This window comes from Cyprinus carpio, unplaced genomic scaffold, assembly GCF_018340385.1.
Source record: "Cyprinus carpio isolate SPL01 unplaced genomic scaffold, ASM1834038v1 S000006559, whole genome shotgun sequence".
Classification (NCBI taxonomy): domain Eukaryota; kingdom Metazoa; phylum Chordata; class Actinopteri; order Cypriniformes; family Cyprinidae; genus Cyprinus; species Cyprinus carpio.
In genome coordinates, this window is record NW_024879221.1 from 243,484 (window position 1) to 263,483 (window position 20,000).

Sequence of the window (20,000 nt, forward strand, 5' to 3'; positions counted from 1 at the left end):
ATCGCTCTTAGCAACGGAAATGGATTCTATGGTGACCAGCGGGGCGGATTGGCGGCACTCATCGTCATGACGACGCCGGCACCGGTGGGGCGTGGCTGTGGGGAGGAGCCAAACGCTGAGTTAGGCTCCACCCACCTGTCGCTCACCCGTGCCGGCGGACGACTCGTTCTATCTCCTGTGCCGTCCAAGCAGGACACGCAAAGCTCCGCCTCCCCACCGAGCCCCGCCCCTCCTAATCAGGGCGTGGCCACGCTGTCACTCACTCTCCTGCCCAGCCCTGTGATTGGAGGACTGCTGCTGGCCGACACTCCCGGGACACTCCTGCCCCCAAAGCCGACGTCGCCATCACCCTCGCTGCTCCCGTTTGACCCTGACTCCTTTCTAAACAGCCCCAAACAGGGGCAGACCTACGGAGGCCCCACCCTCACACCTCACTCAGTCTCCGCCTCCTCTTCCCCGTCTCCACCTCCTTCTACATCTCCTCAGCCGCTGTCTCTGGCTCTGTCTCTTTCTCCCACGTCTCCTCCATCGTCTCTATCCTCCCTCTCTTCTGAGACGGAGAGGAAGAGTATTCCGGGTCGTCCCTCGTCCTCACTGTCTTTTTCACTCTCTCCGACGCAAACGACTCCCGTGCTGCTCCCGCTGTGTCTGGAGTCGTCTTTAGAACTCGATTCGTTGAGTTCCCCTCTGTCTGTCTCACCCTCCGATGACAGAGCTCCTCCCACCGGATTCGCCGCTCAATCCCCGCCCAGTCATCTCCTAACCAATCTGCTCTCACCCGCCACCCAAATAACACCCTCCCTTGAAGTGCTGTCGACCAATCAGCTGCCTCCAGAGGGAGAAAAGGCGGAGTCACAGCACTCCATGTGCATTCAACCTCCGAATCGGACCCCGCCCCCGGCCACGCCCCCAAGCATGAGTCCTGTACAAGTGAAGGAGGAGCAGTCTCCGCCCACTCATACACATTTTGAATCAGAAGTCACGCCCATGGACACCACCCACTGTGGCCATATAGATGGAGAGGAGGCAGGGCTTACATTTGACTCCGCCTTCCCTGACCTTATATCTGAGCACATTATAGAGGAGCCCGTCAGTCACCTGCCCACCTTGGCTCCGCCCGTTTACCCCATCCGCTATATGGTTCCTCCTCAGCCAACACCGTCCACCTCGTTCCTGCCCTTCCCGCTTCTTACAAACTCTGGAGGAAACCCAGCGGAAACCCAGCGGCTGGCCAACATCACAGACTTCTCACCCGAGTGGTCATACCCCGAGGTTTGAATCTTCATGCCTCTTCTTTAAAGGGACAGTTCAGACAAAAATGAAAATTCTATCATCATTTACTTAGCCTCCACTTGTTCCAAACTGTATGAATGATTTACTTCTGTTGAACACTAAAGAAGATATTTTGCAGAATGCTGGTAACCAAACAGGTGACGGCATTGACTTCCATAGTATTAATATTCATACTATGGAAGTCAATGGGTACCGTCACCTGTTTGGTTACCAGCATTCTTCAAAATATCATCTTTTGAGAAGAAAGAAACTTGTTGAGGGTGAGTTAATGATAACAAAATTTTCATTTTTGGGTGAACTATTTCTTTAATTGCTGCAAATCCATTGCAAAAATCATTTAAAATGAATACAAAATGAAAACTTTTAGGTGAATAAACATTATGTTCTGAAGTTTAAGATTTGACTATTTGTAGAAGAAGAACAAAAGTTCTGTTCTGATTATAAAATGTGTTTCTGCTTGTGTTTTGTTTGGTTAACACCAGTGTTATTTTAGTATAACTGAGACTACTATGGTTTATATTTAATATGCTATATAGTTTATTTTAGTTACATTTAATCATTTTGCAGACGCTTTTATCCAAAGCGGCTCACAATTGGGGAATACACAAAGTGATTCTTCTTAAAGAGGCAAACAGACACAGGAAGTGCTCACAATACCAAGTTTCAGGCATTGTTCAAATAAGTACAAGCTAGAAAGCGAAGGAATAAATAGATACATTTTTTATGTTTATTTTTTTACTTGGGATGAAGTCAAGTAGCGTCGAAAGAGATGAGTTTTCAGCTGTCGCTTGAAGATTGTCAGAGATTCAGCGTTCCGGATAGGGGTGGGAAGATCACTCCACCAGCCAGGAACAGTGAAGGAGAATGTTCTGGAAAGTGATTTTGAGCCTCTCTGTGATGGTACCACGAGGCGTTGCTCACTAGCGGATCTCAGACTTCTGGAGGGGATGTAGACTCGTAGTAGTGAGTGGAAGTAGGAGGTGCTGAGCCTGTGTTTGTTCTATATGCAAGCATCAATGTCTTGAACTTGATGCGAGCCGCAACCAGTAGTGTGCAAGGAGATAAAGAGAGGTGTAACATGGGCTCTTTTGGGCTCGTTGAAGACCAGTCGTGCCGCTGCATTCTGAATCATTTGTAGAGGTTTGATTGTGCTTGATGGAAGTCCAGCCAGAAGAGCATTGCAGTAGTCCAGCCTAGAGATGACCAGGGCCTGGACAAGAAGTTGTGAAGCATGCTCCGTTAGAAAGGGCCTGATCTTTCTGATGTTGTGCAGTGCAAACCTGCAAGATCGAGCAGTCTTTGCAATGTGGCCTTTGAAGGTCAGCTGGTCTTCAAAGGTTACACCAAGATTTCTGACTGAAGTTGATGGGATAATTGTAGAAGAACCTAGCTGGATGGAGAAATCATGCTGTAGAGTTGGAGTGGCAGGAAAGACAAGAAGCTCAGTCTTTGTCAGGTTGAGCTGTAGAGATATTCTTTTATCCATGCCGAGATGTCCACCAGGCAGCCTGAGATCCATGCAGCTACCGTTGGATCATCTGGTTGAAAGGAAAGATAGAGCTGTGTGTCATCAGCATAGCAATGGTAGGATAAGCCATGTGCCTGTAAAATGGGACCCCAGTGATGTAGTGTATATGGAGAAGAGGAGGGGTCCAAGAACTGATCCCTGAGGAACCCCAGTGACCAGCTGATGTGCTTTGGATACCTCCCCTCCCCAAGCCACCCTGAAAGACCTACCAGTGAGATAGGATTCAAACCAGCGAAGTGGAATCCATGTGATGTCCAGTGATGAGAGCAGACAGGAGGACCTGATGACTGACAGTGTCAAAAGCAGCAGATAGATCCAGCAGAATAAGAACTGATGATTTGTAATCAGCTTTTGCAATCCGCAGGGCTTTCGGGACTGACGGTAGTGCAGTCTCAGGTGAATGGCCACTCCTGAAACCTGACTGGTTACCATCCAGTTTGTTGTTCTGTGAGAGAAACAATGATATCTGGTTGAAAACAGCTCTTGCGAGGGTTTTCGCTATGAATGGAAAGAGAGAGACAGGTCTGTAGCTGTCTATAAGTGAAATGTTTAATGTAGGTTTCTTGAGCAGTGGGGTTACAGAGCCTGCTTGAATGAAGTGGGGAAGGTGCCTGTGAGGAGAGATGTGTTGATAATGTTTGTCAGTGCTGGTAGAAGTGTAGGAGAGATTGCTTGGAGGAGTTTGAGGGGATTGGGTCTAGAGGGCATGTTGTAGGATGGCTGGAGAGGAGAAGTTTTGATACTTCTGCCTCAGTGAGGGGACAGAAGGAGAAGATGGGAGTTTTAGTAGCGGGTGTGGTTGGTTTGAAGTCCTGTGTGTGTTTGGCTGAGAAGTGACTACTGATTGTTCTGGTTTTGTTTGTGAAGAATGTGGCGAAATCATCAGCTGATATAGAAGTGTTGGGAGGTGGTGGAGGGGGACAGAGGAGAAAATTAAATGTTTTGAAGAGATTACGTATGTGTTGGGGGCACTTGTTGATCTTGGAAGTATGAAGATTTGGCATCGTGTATGAAGCAGGGACTCAGCAGAGATGAAAGATGTTCTATTTTAATTTTAAAGCAAAGCATTTAGTTCAAAAGTTTTTGTTTTTATGTGTTTATTATTTTTATTTTATGTTTTGTTGTTTTGGGTTATTTTGGTGGTGATATGTGAATGTTGTGACATTACTTTAGTTCTTCGTAACCCATACCGGAATGGTGCTCTGATTTAACCCCACTCCAATGCACAACACACCAGTCATGAGGTAAGGGAACACACCGTGTAACACAGCACACGGAGCAGTGGGCAGGGGCCAGCTATAATATCCAGAGCACCCCCTGGGAGCACAATGGGGGTTCAGTGTTTGCTTCAAGGGGAACTTCATCCCATGGGTATTGACGGGCAGGAAGAGAGCGCTTGTTCGAATGTCACTCCCCTTACCAACCCCTACAACTCCTGCCAGCACAGAGTACTCAAACCTGCAAAACCTTCGGGTTTTACAAGTCCAAGTCTTACAACCCATTAGAGTCCACAGCTTGCCCCATAGTATCGATATACAAATATATTAAAACTTACTTTTACTTTCAGCTTGTCGAAAAGGTAGTAAAGGAATTTAACCCCAACAAATAAATTAATGACAATTATTAAAAAATAAATAATGACAAAAACACAGCAACATTACTAATACTTTAATTAAAATGAAAATGAGACTGAAAAAAAACTATATAAACAAAATATAAAAAAAAAATAATGACAAAAACAGCAAAAATACTGTTATTTTATTACGACAACAATATCAAATTAGTAACACAAAAGACTAAGAATGAACATTTTATTTAAAGTAACAAGCATGGTATAGTGTTTATAGTTTGTGGATAGCTGTTATACACCGTGTCTGTCTGCACACCGGTTCAGGGCTCGTGAGTTAATGGAAGGTTGTTGCGGACACAGGCCCGTGGTCAGAGGACGGCACGGCACGTTAATCCTGTGTGTTTGACCAGAAGCGCGTTCCGGCTTCTCTCACCAGCTACCGGGCGGTCCGCGCTCTGGTTACTGTCCAGGTCGAGCACACACCACAAACACACACACAACCCACACACCCACACACCTAACACCAATCACACACACCCACCCCCACACAAACACACACCACCACAACACAAACTCACAACACAACACACACACACACACTCACACCACACACACACACACACCACCAAACACAATACACACAACTCTCTCTTCACCAGGCCCACCCACACACCACACACACTCTTCTCTCTCCTCAAACAACAAACACACTCTCTCTCTCCACACAACACACACAACACACACACTCTCTATCCTCTACACACACACACCACACACACAACACTTCTCTCCTATCACACACACACACACAACTCTCTCTCTCGTTGTTACGCCCTTATAGGGCAGCTCTAGAGCAACAATGAAGGAGAAATAGGAAAAAGCGGTGGTTTGGTTGCTGGCGGTCAAATACTCGTTATTTCAGTCTCCAAACAAAGACTATCTCACAACGCTACGCAACGCCGATAACTCACGGTCCTGGACCGGATCGATCTATGACTGAAAGGAACGTCCACGAGGAAAAGCCCCAACAGGCAGCTTCTGATCACGAGGCCACACCTGTGCACCGGTGACACCCAGATCCACACTGATTACCTCACATTGGTTATCCGCAGCGCACCTGTCGGGGGGAGCACAAACACACACCAGACACGGCAGAAAGATAATAAAAGGAACACGCCGGAAACTCTATCACAAAAACATAACACCACTCTCTAGCTCTCTATCACACAAAACACTAGCTCTCTCTCTCTACACACACACACAACACACTCTGCTATCTGTCTCTCACAAAAACCCTCTCTCCTTCTCTACTCTCTCTCTCTACACACACACACACACACACAGCCAGAAGGAGGCGCTCATAGCTTCACAGAACACATCCAGTGTTTTGGATGATTTATTTTCACTACTCTGAAGGAAGAGACATGATATGGAAGCAGAATTTTCAAGTGTATGAAAGAAGAGATATTTTTTGGAGTAGGGTTTTGTTCTTAGATATAATACGTCTCCTGGGTGTCGTGTGGTGGTGTGTGTGTTGTGTGTGTTGTGTGTTGTGGGTAAGCTCATTGAAGCTGGACTCGTCGCTCTGTACGTGTGTTGAAGGGACTCACAGCGCGCGTCTCCTCCTCAGTGCTGGTTGAGTGATCGCGCTCCGGCAACGCCTCGTCCTTACCGAGCTCACACAGCTAGGACTGGTTATCACTGGGACGGTGAGGTAAAACCCCACACCACACCACACAACACACACAACACACACACACACACACACTACAACACACACACACACACACACACACACTCTCACACACACACACACACACACACACCTGACACAAACATTTGATCTGTGCTAGTAACAGAAGAGAGATTATGGTCATACGTGTGTGTGTGTGTGTTTGTGTGTGTGGTGTGGGAGTGTGTGTGTGCGTGTGTGAAATGTGTGTGTGTGTGTGTGGTGTGTGTGTGTGTGTGTGCTTGTGTTAGTGGAGTGTGTGTGTGTGAGTGTGTTGTTGTGTGTGTGGTGTGTGTGTTGTGTGTGTGTTTGTGTTGGTGTAGTTGTGTACGTGTCGGACAAGAGAGGACGAGAGAGTGTGCGTGTGTCGTGTGTGTCGAAGAGAGAGAACAGAGTGTGATGTGTGTGTGTGCATGAGGTTTTGTGTGTGTGTGTGTGTGTGTGTGTGTGAGTGCAGAGAGAGGTGGTGTGTGTGTGTGTGTGAGAGAGGGGAGGGGAGAGAGAGGTGTGGATGTGTGTGTTGTGTGTGGACTGAGCGAAGAGCGGACAGAGTGTGTGGTGTGTGTGTGTGTGTGGTCGTGTGTGCGTGTGTCGTGTGAGCAGCGGAGAGAGAGGGTTAGCGTGTGTGGTGTGTGAGAGAGAGAGAGTGTGGGTGGTGGTGGGTGCGTGTGAAGAGAGGAGAGGAGAGTGTGGTGTGTGTGTGTTGTGTTAGAGAGGAGACAGAGAGAGAGGTGTGTGTGTGTGTGTGTGAGAGGAGAGAGAGTGGTGTGGTGTGTGGGGTATGAGGAGAGAGCGAGTGTTGGTGGTGTGTGAGGAGAAGAGAGACGAGTGTGGTGTGTGTGTTGAGAGAGAGAGATGTGGTGTCGTTGTGGTGAGGAAGAGAGAGAGAGGAGTGTGTGTGATTGTGTGTGTGAGAGAAGAGCGAGTTTGTGTTGTGTGTGGTGAGGAGAGAGAGAGCGTGTGTGTGTGTGTTGTGTGTGAGAGAGCGATAGACAGAGTGTTGTGTGTGGTGTGGAGACGAGGAGAGGAGAGAGTGTGTGTGTGTGTGTGGTGTGTGTGTTTGTGTGTGTGGTGCTGTGTGTGGTGTCGTGTGTGTGTGGTGTGTGTGTTGTGTGTGGTTTCTGGTTCTTCAGTGTGGATTATCAGGACGGTTTCTAATTGCTGCACGACTCACAGTTAATTAGCCTTATTTAAATCCATGTGTACGGGTCTGTCTCTCTCTGCGGTCGTCTGCAGGCTCAGTAATTTAAGCTCCGCTGCGTCTCTCTCTCGTCTCGTTCGGGACTTTCCCCGCTCGGGGACAGACGTCTGTCAGGATCCAGCAGGACGTTTGCGCTTGTCCTCCGGTCCGTGTGGAGTACTCTCTTCTCTCCGCCTGTCTCTCTCTCCTGTCTGAACGCATCTGCCCTAGTCTGAAGTGTGTTTGTTCTCAAAAACATTTTTATACTTCTGTACTTATATTTTTGGACATGTCTCACTCCTGACCGATCGAGACAGAGACAGACATGGAGTTGTGCTTTTTCTGATCGGCTGTTTTTATCGAATCGTCTGAACGATGGCGCAGAGACACATGGATGGTGTAGGTAGGATGGACTGTGTGTTAAAACTGCTCTCTGTGTGTTTGGAGCTACATCTATGCAGTTCATAGAGTTAGAGTTCTGTGTGTGTGTGTGTGTATGTTGAGCTGTCAACACATCCAAACACACTGTAAATCAAGCACTACACACACACACACACACACACACACACACACACACACACAGACGTCTGCTTTGTGTCTGTGACAGTAAATATTAGAATTAGTTTTAAGAATGGATAGCGTTGAGAATCAAGATGTTACGTTCTTCTGCCAAGTTTCCTGCGTGATAAAACATACTGCTTATCATCCAAAGCTTATTCTAAGGAAAACATGTTTTACAAATGTCTTTCCTGCAGGTCAATGTAATAAAGTTCCTGTTTAGGGAAAATAATGTTTGCTGAAGCGGTACATTGTAATAAAAAAATTACACACATATATATATAAATATACCAATGTTTTTAGTGTAAGTTGAAATAAAATAAAATATAAAAAGCTTATTTTATTTCAGCTACTTGCCAACTACTTGCTTTGTGTGAATACTAAAATAACTAAAACAAAATGAAATAATACTAAAAACTAAAACTTTATAATAACTAAATGGACGTTCATTCGATATTTCATTCCATGTGCTACTTGTCTTTTTTTTTTTTTTTTTGTGAAATTTGCTAGTAATTTATTAATTGAAAATCTGCAATAAAATATAAACTCTTACAATTTTTTTTCAGTAGCCAAGGCAACATTTCTCATTTATATTTAATTTAAGTTGAAGTACTAAAACAAGTAAAACTAAATAAACTAAAGCTTAATAGAAAATTAAAAATGACGAAAACACAACAACAATATTAGTAGAGTATGTTTCACAAGGTAATACTATTTCAGTCTTTCTACTTGAAATTTCAATTTAATTCACTGTTACTTGTTTTTTTTTTTTTACTAGGACTTTATGAGTGAGAGTTATTTTTACACCAGTTTGTTTCCAGTGTAAACTCACTCTGAACTGTATTCTTGGACAGAACGTCCTTTCAAGTGTCTTTTCGTCTCATGCAATCTTCTTCTTTTTTTTCAGAATTGCATCACATTACGGCAGTGAATCAGGTTGTAAACGTTCTCTGATGTTGACCGTCTCTCGTTCTCTCCAGATAACCAGTTCAGGATGTCGATTCTGGAGCGTTTGGAGCAGATGGAGCGGCGAATGGCAGAAATGTCAAACAACAACCAGCAGAATCAACACATGAATCACTATCATCAGCAGCTGTCGAGGAACCAGAGCTCCGCTCCGCGCCTGACTCCTGAAAACCAGGTACGAGCACACAGCAAAACCTTTTCATCTGCTGTAGTCCGAGTTCACGGGTTTATATCAGTCCGGTCACCTTCAGTTCTCTCGACTCGACTAAATGTGTTTTGATTTCAGTCATTATTGGCAAATCTCATACTGTATTTACATTTATATACAAGCTTTTATTTAAAGCAGCTTGAATTGTATTCAAGATATAAATTTTATTACTCTATGCATTCCCTGGGAATCTAACCAAGATTACTAGCAAGATTTGTGCAAGAGTCGATTAATGTGTGATTAATAAATATATTCATTAGATGCACACAGACACATCCCAGTCCTGTCCGTTAACACCCGGGATTCATTTACTGATGGTGAGGAAACTAAAGTACATCGGAAAATTTTGTATTATTTGCAATAGGCTTTTCATTTGGAAATTAATTCTGCTGTTGTAATTTGATACATTTTAAAGTTTGATTCACTGTGCTTTTGAAATTAATGAATTGAATTGAACAATGAATTGAATAAAACATTTTTTTGCATCATTGCACAAGTATGCATAAAATGTTTTAGTGAAATATCTGAAAGTAAATATTCCAGTGTAAATATAAATGAAATGGAAATGTAGAAATTATTTCAACTAAACGTTTAGAATCTTCTCGATGACTCTTCCTCTGATCGGAGTGATTTGCCTCTGTGACTGGTACACCACAATAATTTCCCACCCTGCTCTTGACTTTATCTACTTGCCAGAACATTCACCAGAAGGTCACGTCGACACCTAGTGTGTGTGTGTGTGTGTGTGTGTGTGTGTGTGTGTGTGTGAGAGTGAGTGTGTGTGTGAGTATATGTGTGTGTGTTAGAGTGTGTGTGAGTGTGTGTGTGAATGTATGTGTGTGTGTGTGTGCGTGAGTGAGTGTATGAGCGATAGAGCGCTGGAGGATGTGGAGTGTGTTGATGAGCGCTGGATTTATGAGTGTGTGTTATCAGGGTTACCAGTGGAATGTCAACTTTCCCAGTGACATCACTTCAGTATGCATGTATTAATAGCGCTTTTTCCATGTTGGTGTACCCCCACACACACACAAACACACACACACACACGTTACTGTTCAGGGTTTTTATTGTTTGGGTTTTCATGGTATGTTTCTGTTGTTATGTTGTTGTATTTTGTTTTATTGTTGTTAGTTTTTGTGGTGGTGGTTTTATTGAGCTGGCAGGTGTTTTTGAGACCGCATTCCGGCTGATTCATGTCATTCATTTTTAGCTTTTCCACTCTTACGTCAATACAGCACGAGGACGGACGGTCGGAGAGACTGATGCAGACAGACAGGAGGGAAAAAACGGAGGGAGGGAGGGTGTGTGTTGAGGAGTAACTAACTAAAAGTAGTCATGTCACTACCTCCTCTCATCTACATTCATCTACATTTAACTATGTCTACATTAATTAATTCTTTTTAGATTAACTATCTAAACCAGTCTAATCAACTGAAATAATTGCTGTTACTGGTTAATCTAAACCTGTTGCAGATGCAGGAGAGTTTCTTAGCAACTAGTTCTTTGAAATTGAGTGTCTTTTTGAGTAGCAAATAATTTTTGCATTCACTTGATGTTTTGGTCGCATTTTATTGTGTGACGATTTGTTTAGGCCATTGTCTTGAATGAACGGTTCAAAACAATTCATTTGATCTCTGTGCTGATTCAAGTGTTTTTTTTAGTGAGATATTTAGTTAGTCACACTTTTCTGTTCTGATATATAAATTATGTTTTGTTTGTTGTATTTTTTTTTATTTAGTTATTTAGTTTTTTATGTTTTTATGTTTTGATTTTGTTTTGTTTGGTGTATTTAGTGTTGATTTAACTAATAAATATCAGCATACTTTTCCTGTTGATTGATTACATAAAGAACAGCAAATATTTTTTGTATTACTATTTTTTTTTAATGTTATGTTTAAATGTGCTACAAAAACATGCACTCATTTGCATATATTTCCAGAACAGAAATCTGAATCCATATTCAAAATCCTGTTTGATTTTGTTGACATATTAGTGTTAAAGGTTTTTCCAGATGGAGATTTGGAATTTCTGTGAAAAATGCATTTTGCCATGTTTTTAGAATAAAATGTTGTATAAATCAGTGTGAATGAAAATATGAACAAACCCCACAGTAAAAACCTTCAGAATATAGAGCGGACTTTAAAACTGTAAGTTTTGGTGTTTGTAAGTGCTGCTGAAGTGCGAGAAAAAAACTCACAGCTTTAAAAGACATGCATTTTTTTACCATGTGTGTGAAAGGATAAGATGATGTTGTATAAAATCAGAAAAATCAAATATGAACAAACCCCACAGTAAAAACCTTCATAATATAGAGAGGAATAAAACTGTAAGTTTTGGTGTTTGTAAGTGTTGCTGAAGTGGAGAAAAAACTTTTAAAGATATGTATTGGAATGTAAATCAGCAGATGCAAATAGATGAAGTGCGATAAAATAAACACTTCAAAGTGTATTTAGGGCGTTTTCTTTCCAATAGTCTCTAAAATAAAATATCTCCAAATATCCCAAAATCTCAAAATTGAATAGTTCTTAAAAACAGTGTTTACCTGTAGTTTCAGATTTAACCGCGTCTCTCTAAATGAAATCCAGTTTTTGTCGGTTTTATTTAGACAATTTTTATAATTTAACAACAAATTTAACAATTTCTGCTGCTGTGAAAGTCAAAATAAACATCATAATCTGATATATTTAAAAAATATTTATTGACATATATTTCAAAGATACTACCCCTTTAAATAGTTTCCCTGTAGCTTCATCAGCTTCTTGTTAGTACGGTTTGGTAATGTTTCTTTAAAAAGACTAGTTTGACTGTGGATTAAAAAGAAATGTAAGATCCAGTTTGACAGCAGCTTCACATCAGATGCAGTGACTCAAACTCAGTCAATAAAATCTGTAATCAATTCACTCTGAATCCGAATTCAGAACATGTTAAGATTTAAAGGAAGTTTTTCTGTGCAACTAGTGACTGATATAAACGACTACGGGACGTGATGATATGAGCAATCAGATTGTGATCTAAAGCTAAGAACAGTGTCAGATGTACAATGATTTCTTTCTTGTAGATGTGAGGAGGTGTGTAAATGTGTTAATGACGTGTGTGTGTGTGTGTGTGTGTGTGTGTGTGTGTGTGTGTGTGTGTGTGTGTGTATCAGTCGGGGCTGTGGTTCGAGCGCAGGATCGTGGCCCTGTGTGAGCGCATGATGGCCGGCGGTCGCTGGGAACGAGGCGGTGAGACAGACAGACTCACACACTCCGTCAGACACCGAGGGATGACGCTACTGCACCTCGCCGCCGCTCAGGGATACACACAGCTCATACACACACTCATACGCTGGAGGTAACACTCACACACACACACACTCACACTTACACACACTCACAAACACACACACACACACACACTCTTACACACTCACTCACACAGCTCATACACACACAGAACTACATGTGTCCCTGCAGCACAGAAGCAGTCATAAGTGTCACAGGTATATTTGTAGCAATAGACAACAATACATTGTATGGATCAAAATTATACATTTCTCTTTTATGGCAAAAATCATTAGGATATTAAGTAAAGATCATGTTCCATGAAGATATTTAGTAAATCTACTACTATAAATATATCAAAACTTAATTTTTGATTAGTAATATGCATTGCTAAGAACTTCATTTGAACAACTTTAAAGATGATTTTCTCAATATTTAGATTTTTTTGCTCCTTCAGATTCCAGATTTTCAAATAGTTGTATTTCAGACAAATATTGTCCTCATAACAAACCATACACCAATGGAGAGATTATTTATTCAGATGATGTATAAATCTAAATTTCAAAAAATTGACCCTTCTGACTGGTTTTGTGCCCCAGGGTCACATTTACATCTTTAAATATTTGATATCTCTGTTGTTTGTCTACAGACACTTCGGTCAGAGTGTTTTGTGCTTAATGATGTTTGTCTGCGTCTCTGTGTGTTTCTCAGGAGTATCAGTGTGAGTAGTTTGGATCTGGAGCAGGAAGTGGATCCCTTGAACGTTGATCATTTTTCCTGCACACCTCTGGTACGGTTAAAAATGAGTAAAAGCATGTTTCTGAAAGAGGTCTCTTCTGCTCACCAAGGCTGCATTTATTTGATCGAAAACTGTAAAAATTATTATGAAATTTCAGTTATCTGTGAATATCTGTTAAACTGTAATTTATTTCTGTGATCACAGCTGAATTTTCAGCATCATTACTCCAATGTCATGTTTCGTGGTTCTGACCCGTGTGTGTTCAGATGTGGGCGTGTGCTCTGGGTCATCAGGCCGTGGCTGTGTTGTTGTACCGCTGGAGCAGCGCGGCTCTGGGAATCCCGGACTCTCTGGGTCGTCTGCCTCTGGCCGTGGCACATTCACGAGGACACACACGTCTAGCTCGCTGTCTGGAGGAGTTACACACACACTCTCAGACGCAGGAACACACACTGGACACACCCTCACCTCCGTACCGGCCCCTGTCTCCACTGTCCAGCAGCCCTGACACGGGTAACAACACACACACTACACCCCTGTCAGATCCCATTTCGTTTTTCTGTGCTTTTGTTTTCATTTTAAATTCTGTTGTAATTATTTCAAACAAAATTAAAAATGCATTTTTACAATTCATTAAAAAATAAAATTTTCAGTTGATAATATTTATGCGCTTTCAAAACTCATGTCTAATAAAATTTATAAATCTTTGACAATTTATTATATTTTTTTTATATTTTTATTAAAAATTTTGACAATATTAAGTCTCTTTTATTTTTCTTAGATTCTGTGCTTTTCTGTCAATTTCCATTTTAATTAATTTACACAAAATTAAAAACAAATGTTTGTATTTAAAATGGATGTCTAATCAAATTAATAAACTTTGAGAATTTAATATTTTATTGAAATTTTACCAATAAAATCTTTTAAATTTTTCCTAAATTATGTGCTTTCTGTTTTAATTTGTCAAAATTCAGTTTTAATACAGTTAAACAAAATTAAATGTATTTTTTTTTTTATATTAAAATATACTTAATGAATGTTGTTCTTGTTGTTATTATTTATTTTTTTTTTATTTAATAAAAAATGTTTTTTTTTATTTTTAAAAACATGTGCAACATGTTCATAAAACTTTGATAATTTAATATTTTAATATTAACAAAAACAAGGCCCTGTAAAATATTTTTATTTTTACTTTTATCGTAAGATGTGCTCCCTTTACATAGTGCGCATGTGATCGCAAAATCTTTTTTCATTAAAATTTTTTTATAATTTAATTTTTGATTAAAATGTAACCGTTATGAGGCCATATGAAATCTCTATTATTTTCCCCCGTGTTCTAGATGTGTTTTAATCTTTTCTGTGTTCTGTTTCATGAAATAATAAAGATGCATAATCAAAAACTGTACAATCATTCAACTCTGAGAAGTTAATCGTTAAAAATGCAATCGAATTTAAATATAACAATTCATTTACAAAAATGACATTTTTAGTTTTAGTTTTTGTCAAATAAAATGCTGTACCACAGAGGTTTACTGTATAGCTGAATTGTTATTCCTTAAAGTAAATGGTATTATTATTATTATGATAGAGTTTTAGTGAATAATACTAACCTGCTCTCTCTCTCTCTCTCTCTCTCTCTCTCTCTCAGGTCTGAGCTCGTCCAGCAGTGTCCCCTCCCCCAGTCCACCGTGCATATATGACCAATGTGACCCGCCCTCTCCCTCCCCAAGCTCCGCCTACTCCAGTGGCTCTGTTCCTGACCCCATGGACTCCGCCTCCTCCCCCTCCTCCCCGTTCTCAGCCCCGCCCCCGGCCGGTTCCACCGACTCACTCTTCCTGATGGACTGTGAGGCCTCGAGCCCCTCGGCGCCGGAGCTCGCTGACGAACTGCTCAACTACAGCGAGAACGCAGAGAACGAGGACTACCTGTCCGACGAGGTCCTGCAGGTGAGAGCCGCTCTGATTGGACAGCGCATTATAGTCTCAGCCACGCAGAAGAAATAATATGCCGTGCACACAGCAGAGAACGAGGACTACCTGTCCGACGAATGTAATTCTAGTAAATACAAAATAATTGCAATACACGGGCAAACCGCTATAGAGTTAGAACAATACAGAAAAGTTTTGCTCAGCAAGAAAAAAGTTATAGGGAACATTGCCCCTCACAGTGAATGAATGATGTGATGGTGATGTAGAGTTAGAACAATACAGATAAGTTTTGCTCAGCAAGAAAAAAGAGTCGCGAGTGGGTCTGCGATTGCTACGCAGAATCATGCGATGCCACTGCCTGCCCACGCGAATCAAACAGGAGGACATTTTAACCGGGAGGCAGCGTATTCAGAGATGTCGGACCGGCTCCCCGAGAGCGCCAAGCGCGGACACCCATCTGCGAGATGAGCGGGACGCCACCATCCTTCACGACCGCGTGCCGCTCAGCCACCATACCACCTCGACACCGTCGAACACGAGTACAATAGCAACATAAAGAGACCTGATACACAGTCGTGTTCAAAAAAAAACAAAAGAAGTAATACTTTTTATTCATTCTCAAGGATTTGAGATTCCTATTTCAAAATACAATGTTGTTCTGTTCTGTGAACCTGTTATTTATCTGTGAATCCTGTAATCCGGAAAATAAAACTAAAATATGATATATTTTTTAATATATTCCAATTACTGATGTGACCAGTTCTTTAAATGAAGTATATAAAGCGGGTCAGTATGATGACAGTTTTTAAATGAGTATAAATCAGTATAAATTAAGTTTGCATTTTGTATTTAATAGTTTTGTTGATGATCTTTGTTGTTTTTTTTGTTTGTTGTATATTTTTATTTGATAGAATCATGTTATATGTGTATATGTGATAATTGTTGTTCTTTTATCTTTTTTTTGATGTGATTTTATTATAAAATGTGATGTTTTTGACAGGCTGATGTGAGAATAGTATTGTTGATTTTCTGAGCTCAAGTCACCTACACTGGTTACATTACACTAGTTTTCACTTGTCTGTTTCTGCTGTGTCTGTGTAGGGGTCTGTGTCCCACCCCTCCCTCGCTCCTCAGTGATTTGGCGCTGCAGAGGCTCCGCCCCCCGAGCAGCGCGGCGTGGGCGGAGTTTCTGAACGCCTCAGCCAATGGAAGGATGGAGAGAGACTTCGCCCTGCTGACGCTGACAGACACGGAGCAGAGAGAGCTGTATGAAGCTTGCGACGCGTCATCCAGAAACGCCAGTCCGCAGATACAAGGTACCAACCGTCTACAGATATAAGGTGTACACATATATAACATATATACACACACTCTAGATGACTGACTGAGTGTGTGGGTATTGGTTGTTGTGTTTAGGGGCGGAGGCTAAAGGAGCAGCAGGACATGGCCGCAGCCGTAATACAGCGCTGTTACCGCAAATACAAACAGGTACAAAAGTCAATTCCAAAAGTTAATTATATTTACATATTTTTCAGGACTTACAAACACCAGAACTTACAGTTTTATTCCTCTCTATATTATGAAGGGGTTTGTTCATATCTCATTCATACTGATTTATACAACATTTTATTCCTAAAAAACATGGTGACAATGTATTTTTACAGTCTGTTGACATTTTTTTCTTATTTGTGACCCTGGAGCACAAAAGCAGTTATTCCTAAAAATGGGTATAAAAAAATATATGGTATGCCCGGGTAGTCACAATTATACATTTTCTCTTTTTATGACCATAAAAATCATTACGATATTACAAGTAAAGATCTAGAGTAGAGTATAGTAGAAAGTAAAGACTCATTTCAAATGAAGATATTTTTGTAAATTTCCTACTATAAATAAATCAAAACTTAATTTTTGATTAGTAACATGCAATGCTAAGAGAACGTCATTGAATCAAACTCCTGAAATGTGACTTTAAATTTTTGCTATTTTCTCAATATTTTGATTTTTTTGCACCCTCAGATTCCTGATTTTCAAATAGTTGTATCTCAGACAAATATTGTCCTCCTAACAAACCATACATCAATGGAGAGATTATTTATTCAGCTTTCAGATGATGTATAAATGTAAAAAAATTGACACTTATGACTGGTTTTGTGCTCAAGGGTCAAGAAATCAGTGAAATCAGTGAAAATCCCTTCAGTAAAAATCTCCAGAATATAGAAAGGAATAAAACTCTAAGTTCTGGTGTTTGTAAGTGCTGCTGGAGTGGAGAAAAATCTTTTAAAGATATGTATTGGAATTGAAATCCACAGATGCAAATAGATAAAGTGTAATAAGGCAAGACACTGCCGACAAACAGTTTATTCATGCACTGCTCAGTTTTGAGATTTTGGCCTGTTTTACTTCCATAACATGTCTTCTTGTTCGTCTAGTGAAACGAAAACATCCAAAATGCACATTTAAGTGATTATTTTATTGTCCTTTTTCTGTTTTCGCCTGTACATTAAAATTACAATACATACCTTCAAAAGTTTTTTCTCCACTTCAGCAGCACTTACAAACACCAAAACTTACAGTTTAATTCCTCTCTATATTATGAAGGTTTTTACTGTGGGGTTTGTTCATATTTGATTTTTCTGATTTTATACAACATCTTATCATTTAAACATGGTGAGAATGCATGTCTTTAAAGGACTGTGAGTTTTTTCTCCACTTCAGCAGCACTTACAAACACCAAAACTTACAGTTTTATTCCTCCCTATATTATGAAGGTTTCTGCTGTGGGGTTTGTTCATATTTCATTCACAATGATTTATACAACATTTTACTCCTTAAAACATGGTAAAAACGTGTTTGTTTTCTGTCTGTGACAGTATTTTCTGATTTATGGAGTGATAAAAAGAGAAATATAAATTCCTCCTCTGGAAAAACCTTGAACTCTAATATAACATCAGAATCAGACAAGAATTTTGAACCAGTGTTCAGATTTGTGTTCTACAAATTTATGCAAATTGGTACATATTTAGTTAGACAATGATTCACTTGCATATTTAAAAATGACAACTTGTTATTGTTATAATTTTTTTTTTTTGCTTTGTTTAATTTGTTATATGGGAAATTTTGTTTAATTTTTACCCTAGGGTGCCTTTCCTTAAGAGCTTTATTTATTTTTATACCATTTTTTACATTTTTAAAAGTAAGTAAGTAAAATAAATGAGGTTTTTTTTGGTTTGTCTTCTGGGCACAAATTCATCCTCAAAATATGGCTAAGCATACACACAGAAACATTTGCTGTTAAGAAACAAACTGTCACTGACTCTTCAGCTACTGAGTGTGTGTTTGTCATTTTGTATGTGTGTGTGTGTGTGTGTGTGTGTGTGTGTGTGTGTGTGTGTCTTCGCTAACACACTAACATTGCTGCCGTGTCTCTGATCTCTCTCCTGTTTCTCGTTTAATTTCATGCTAGCTAACTTGGATAGCACTGAAGGTAACGTCAAACTAAACTGTTCACACCGTTTCTGCTGTGTTGTGTGTGTTCATGTGTGTGTTTGTGTATATTGTGTTGTCCTCCTGCAGTATTTATATATTTATGTGTTTGTGTTTCTCCTCCTCCAGTACGCATTATATAAGAAGATGACGCAGGCAGCCATACTGATTCAGAGTAAGTTCCGCAGTTATTACGAAGCAGAGAGTTTCCAGCAGTCGCGGCGGGCTAGGATCTGGCCGTCCTCATACCAGCAGTACTACCGCAGCTATAATAGCGTATAAAGAGTATGAGCGCGTCAAGCAGGGGCCGCGTGGCCCCGGGGCCCTCAACACCAAGCTCAAGTGAGACGCACACAATATACCACACTGCAGGTTATTATATGAGTGATTCTGTGATTGTTCACTCAAACTCTCGTTCTGTGTGTCAGAGGCTCGTTCCTGACCAAGAAACAGGATCAGGCCGCGCGGAAGATCATGCGCTTCCTCAGACGCTGCAGACACAGGTACACGTCTAGATATCGCGTTTCCATTGTATGTATTATTCATATTATAAAATTTAACATAAAAATATTTTTAAATAAACTTTTAGCGTTAATTCTTAACCAGTGAATTATTAATGACTGGAAAAGTCATGGAAATTAATACAATCTTAAAGCAATGGGCATTTATATAGTGACTTTAAATTTTACTAGTTAAAATATTTTACTTAGATTTTTAATTTGTGCACAAAATATTTATCTTAAAACATCACATGCATTTATACAATGAATATACATATTACTAGTTAAATAAAATACTTTATTTATATTATAAAATTGTGCTTTTTTATTTAAATCCCTATCTTTAATTCTTATTCATTAAACCCCAAACGACTGAAAAACTCTTGGAAATTGATTAAATTTTAAAACATCATGGGCTTTTATATAATAGAATATCATTTTTACTAGTTAAATAAAAATTATTTATATTATAAAATTGTGCATAAAAGTATTTATACTCCTTTATTTGCATCTAGTAAATCATGAACGAATGAAAAGTTATGGAAATTAATAATATGGTAAAATTGGCACTTGCAGATAATATTTTTTTGTGTTGTTTTCTAGTACAAATATCTGCAAATTCTTGAATTAAGATGCATTTACGTGACAAAAATGATATCCACATTTTGTTTGTTTTTGCTTAAAACAAGTAAAAATATCTGCCAGTGGGGTAAGAAAAATAATCTTGTTTAGCATTTGAATTAATATTAAGAGGTTAAGAATTAACAAAAGGTTTTTTTTTTCATTTAAAACTTAGAAAACCAATTTTAACAGAGTTATGAGTAAAAATCTAAAGATTTTCACAACTCCTTACCTTTAATTCTTATTCAGTAAATCATAAACAACTGGAATAGGAATTCTTACATTCAGTAAGATTATTTCATAATCTTCTATTTGTTTTCAGTCAATTTGGAAATAAAAGTCTGAATTGTAAAATTTACACAGAATTGTGAGAAACAAGTATGAGTTGTGAGGTAAAGTCAAACTACCTTTTTTAATGTGGCTCAAA

At 39.9% G+C, this 20,000-nt stretch overlaps 1 protein-coding gene across 1 annotated transcript in view; it reads left to right on the forward strand.

The window, feature by feature from the left end:
- LOC109088418 (calmodulin-binding transcription activator 2-like) overlaps nucleotides 1–20,000 on the forward strand; it is a 36,428-nt gene that overhangs the window by 12,477 nt on the left and 3,951 nt on the right. The window contains 14 exon segments of the mRNA XM_042754632.1: nucleotides 1–1,272; nucleotides 8,640–8,649; nucleotides 8,842–9,002; nucleotides 12,184–12,368; nucleotides 13,010–13,088; nucleotides 13,304–13,550; nucleotides 14,686–15,009; nucleotides 16,007–16,239; nucleotides 16,241–16,282; nucleotides 16,383–16,454; nucleotides 18,433–18,453; nucleotides 18,582–18,719; nucleotides 18,721–18,794; nucleotides 18,881–18,955. The exon segment at nucleotides 1–1,272 is cut by the window's left edge and continues 314 nt beyond it. Coding sequence (XP_042610566.1) covers nucleotides 1–1,272; nucleotides 8,640–8,649; nucleotides 8,842–9,002; nucleotides 12,184–12,368; nucleotides 13,010–13,088; nucleotides 13,304–13,550; nucleotides 14,686–15,009; nucleotides 16,007–16,239; nucleotides 16,241–16,282; nucleotides 16,383–16,454; nucleotides 18,433–18,453; nucleotides 18,582–18,719; nucleotides 18,721–18,794; nucleotides 18,881–18,955 — 2,933 coding nt within the window.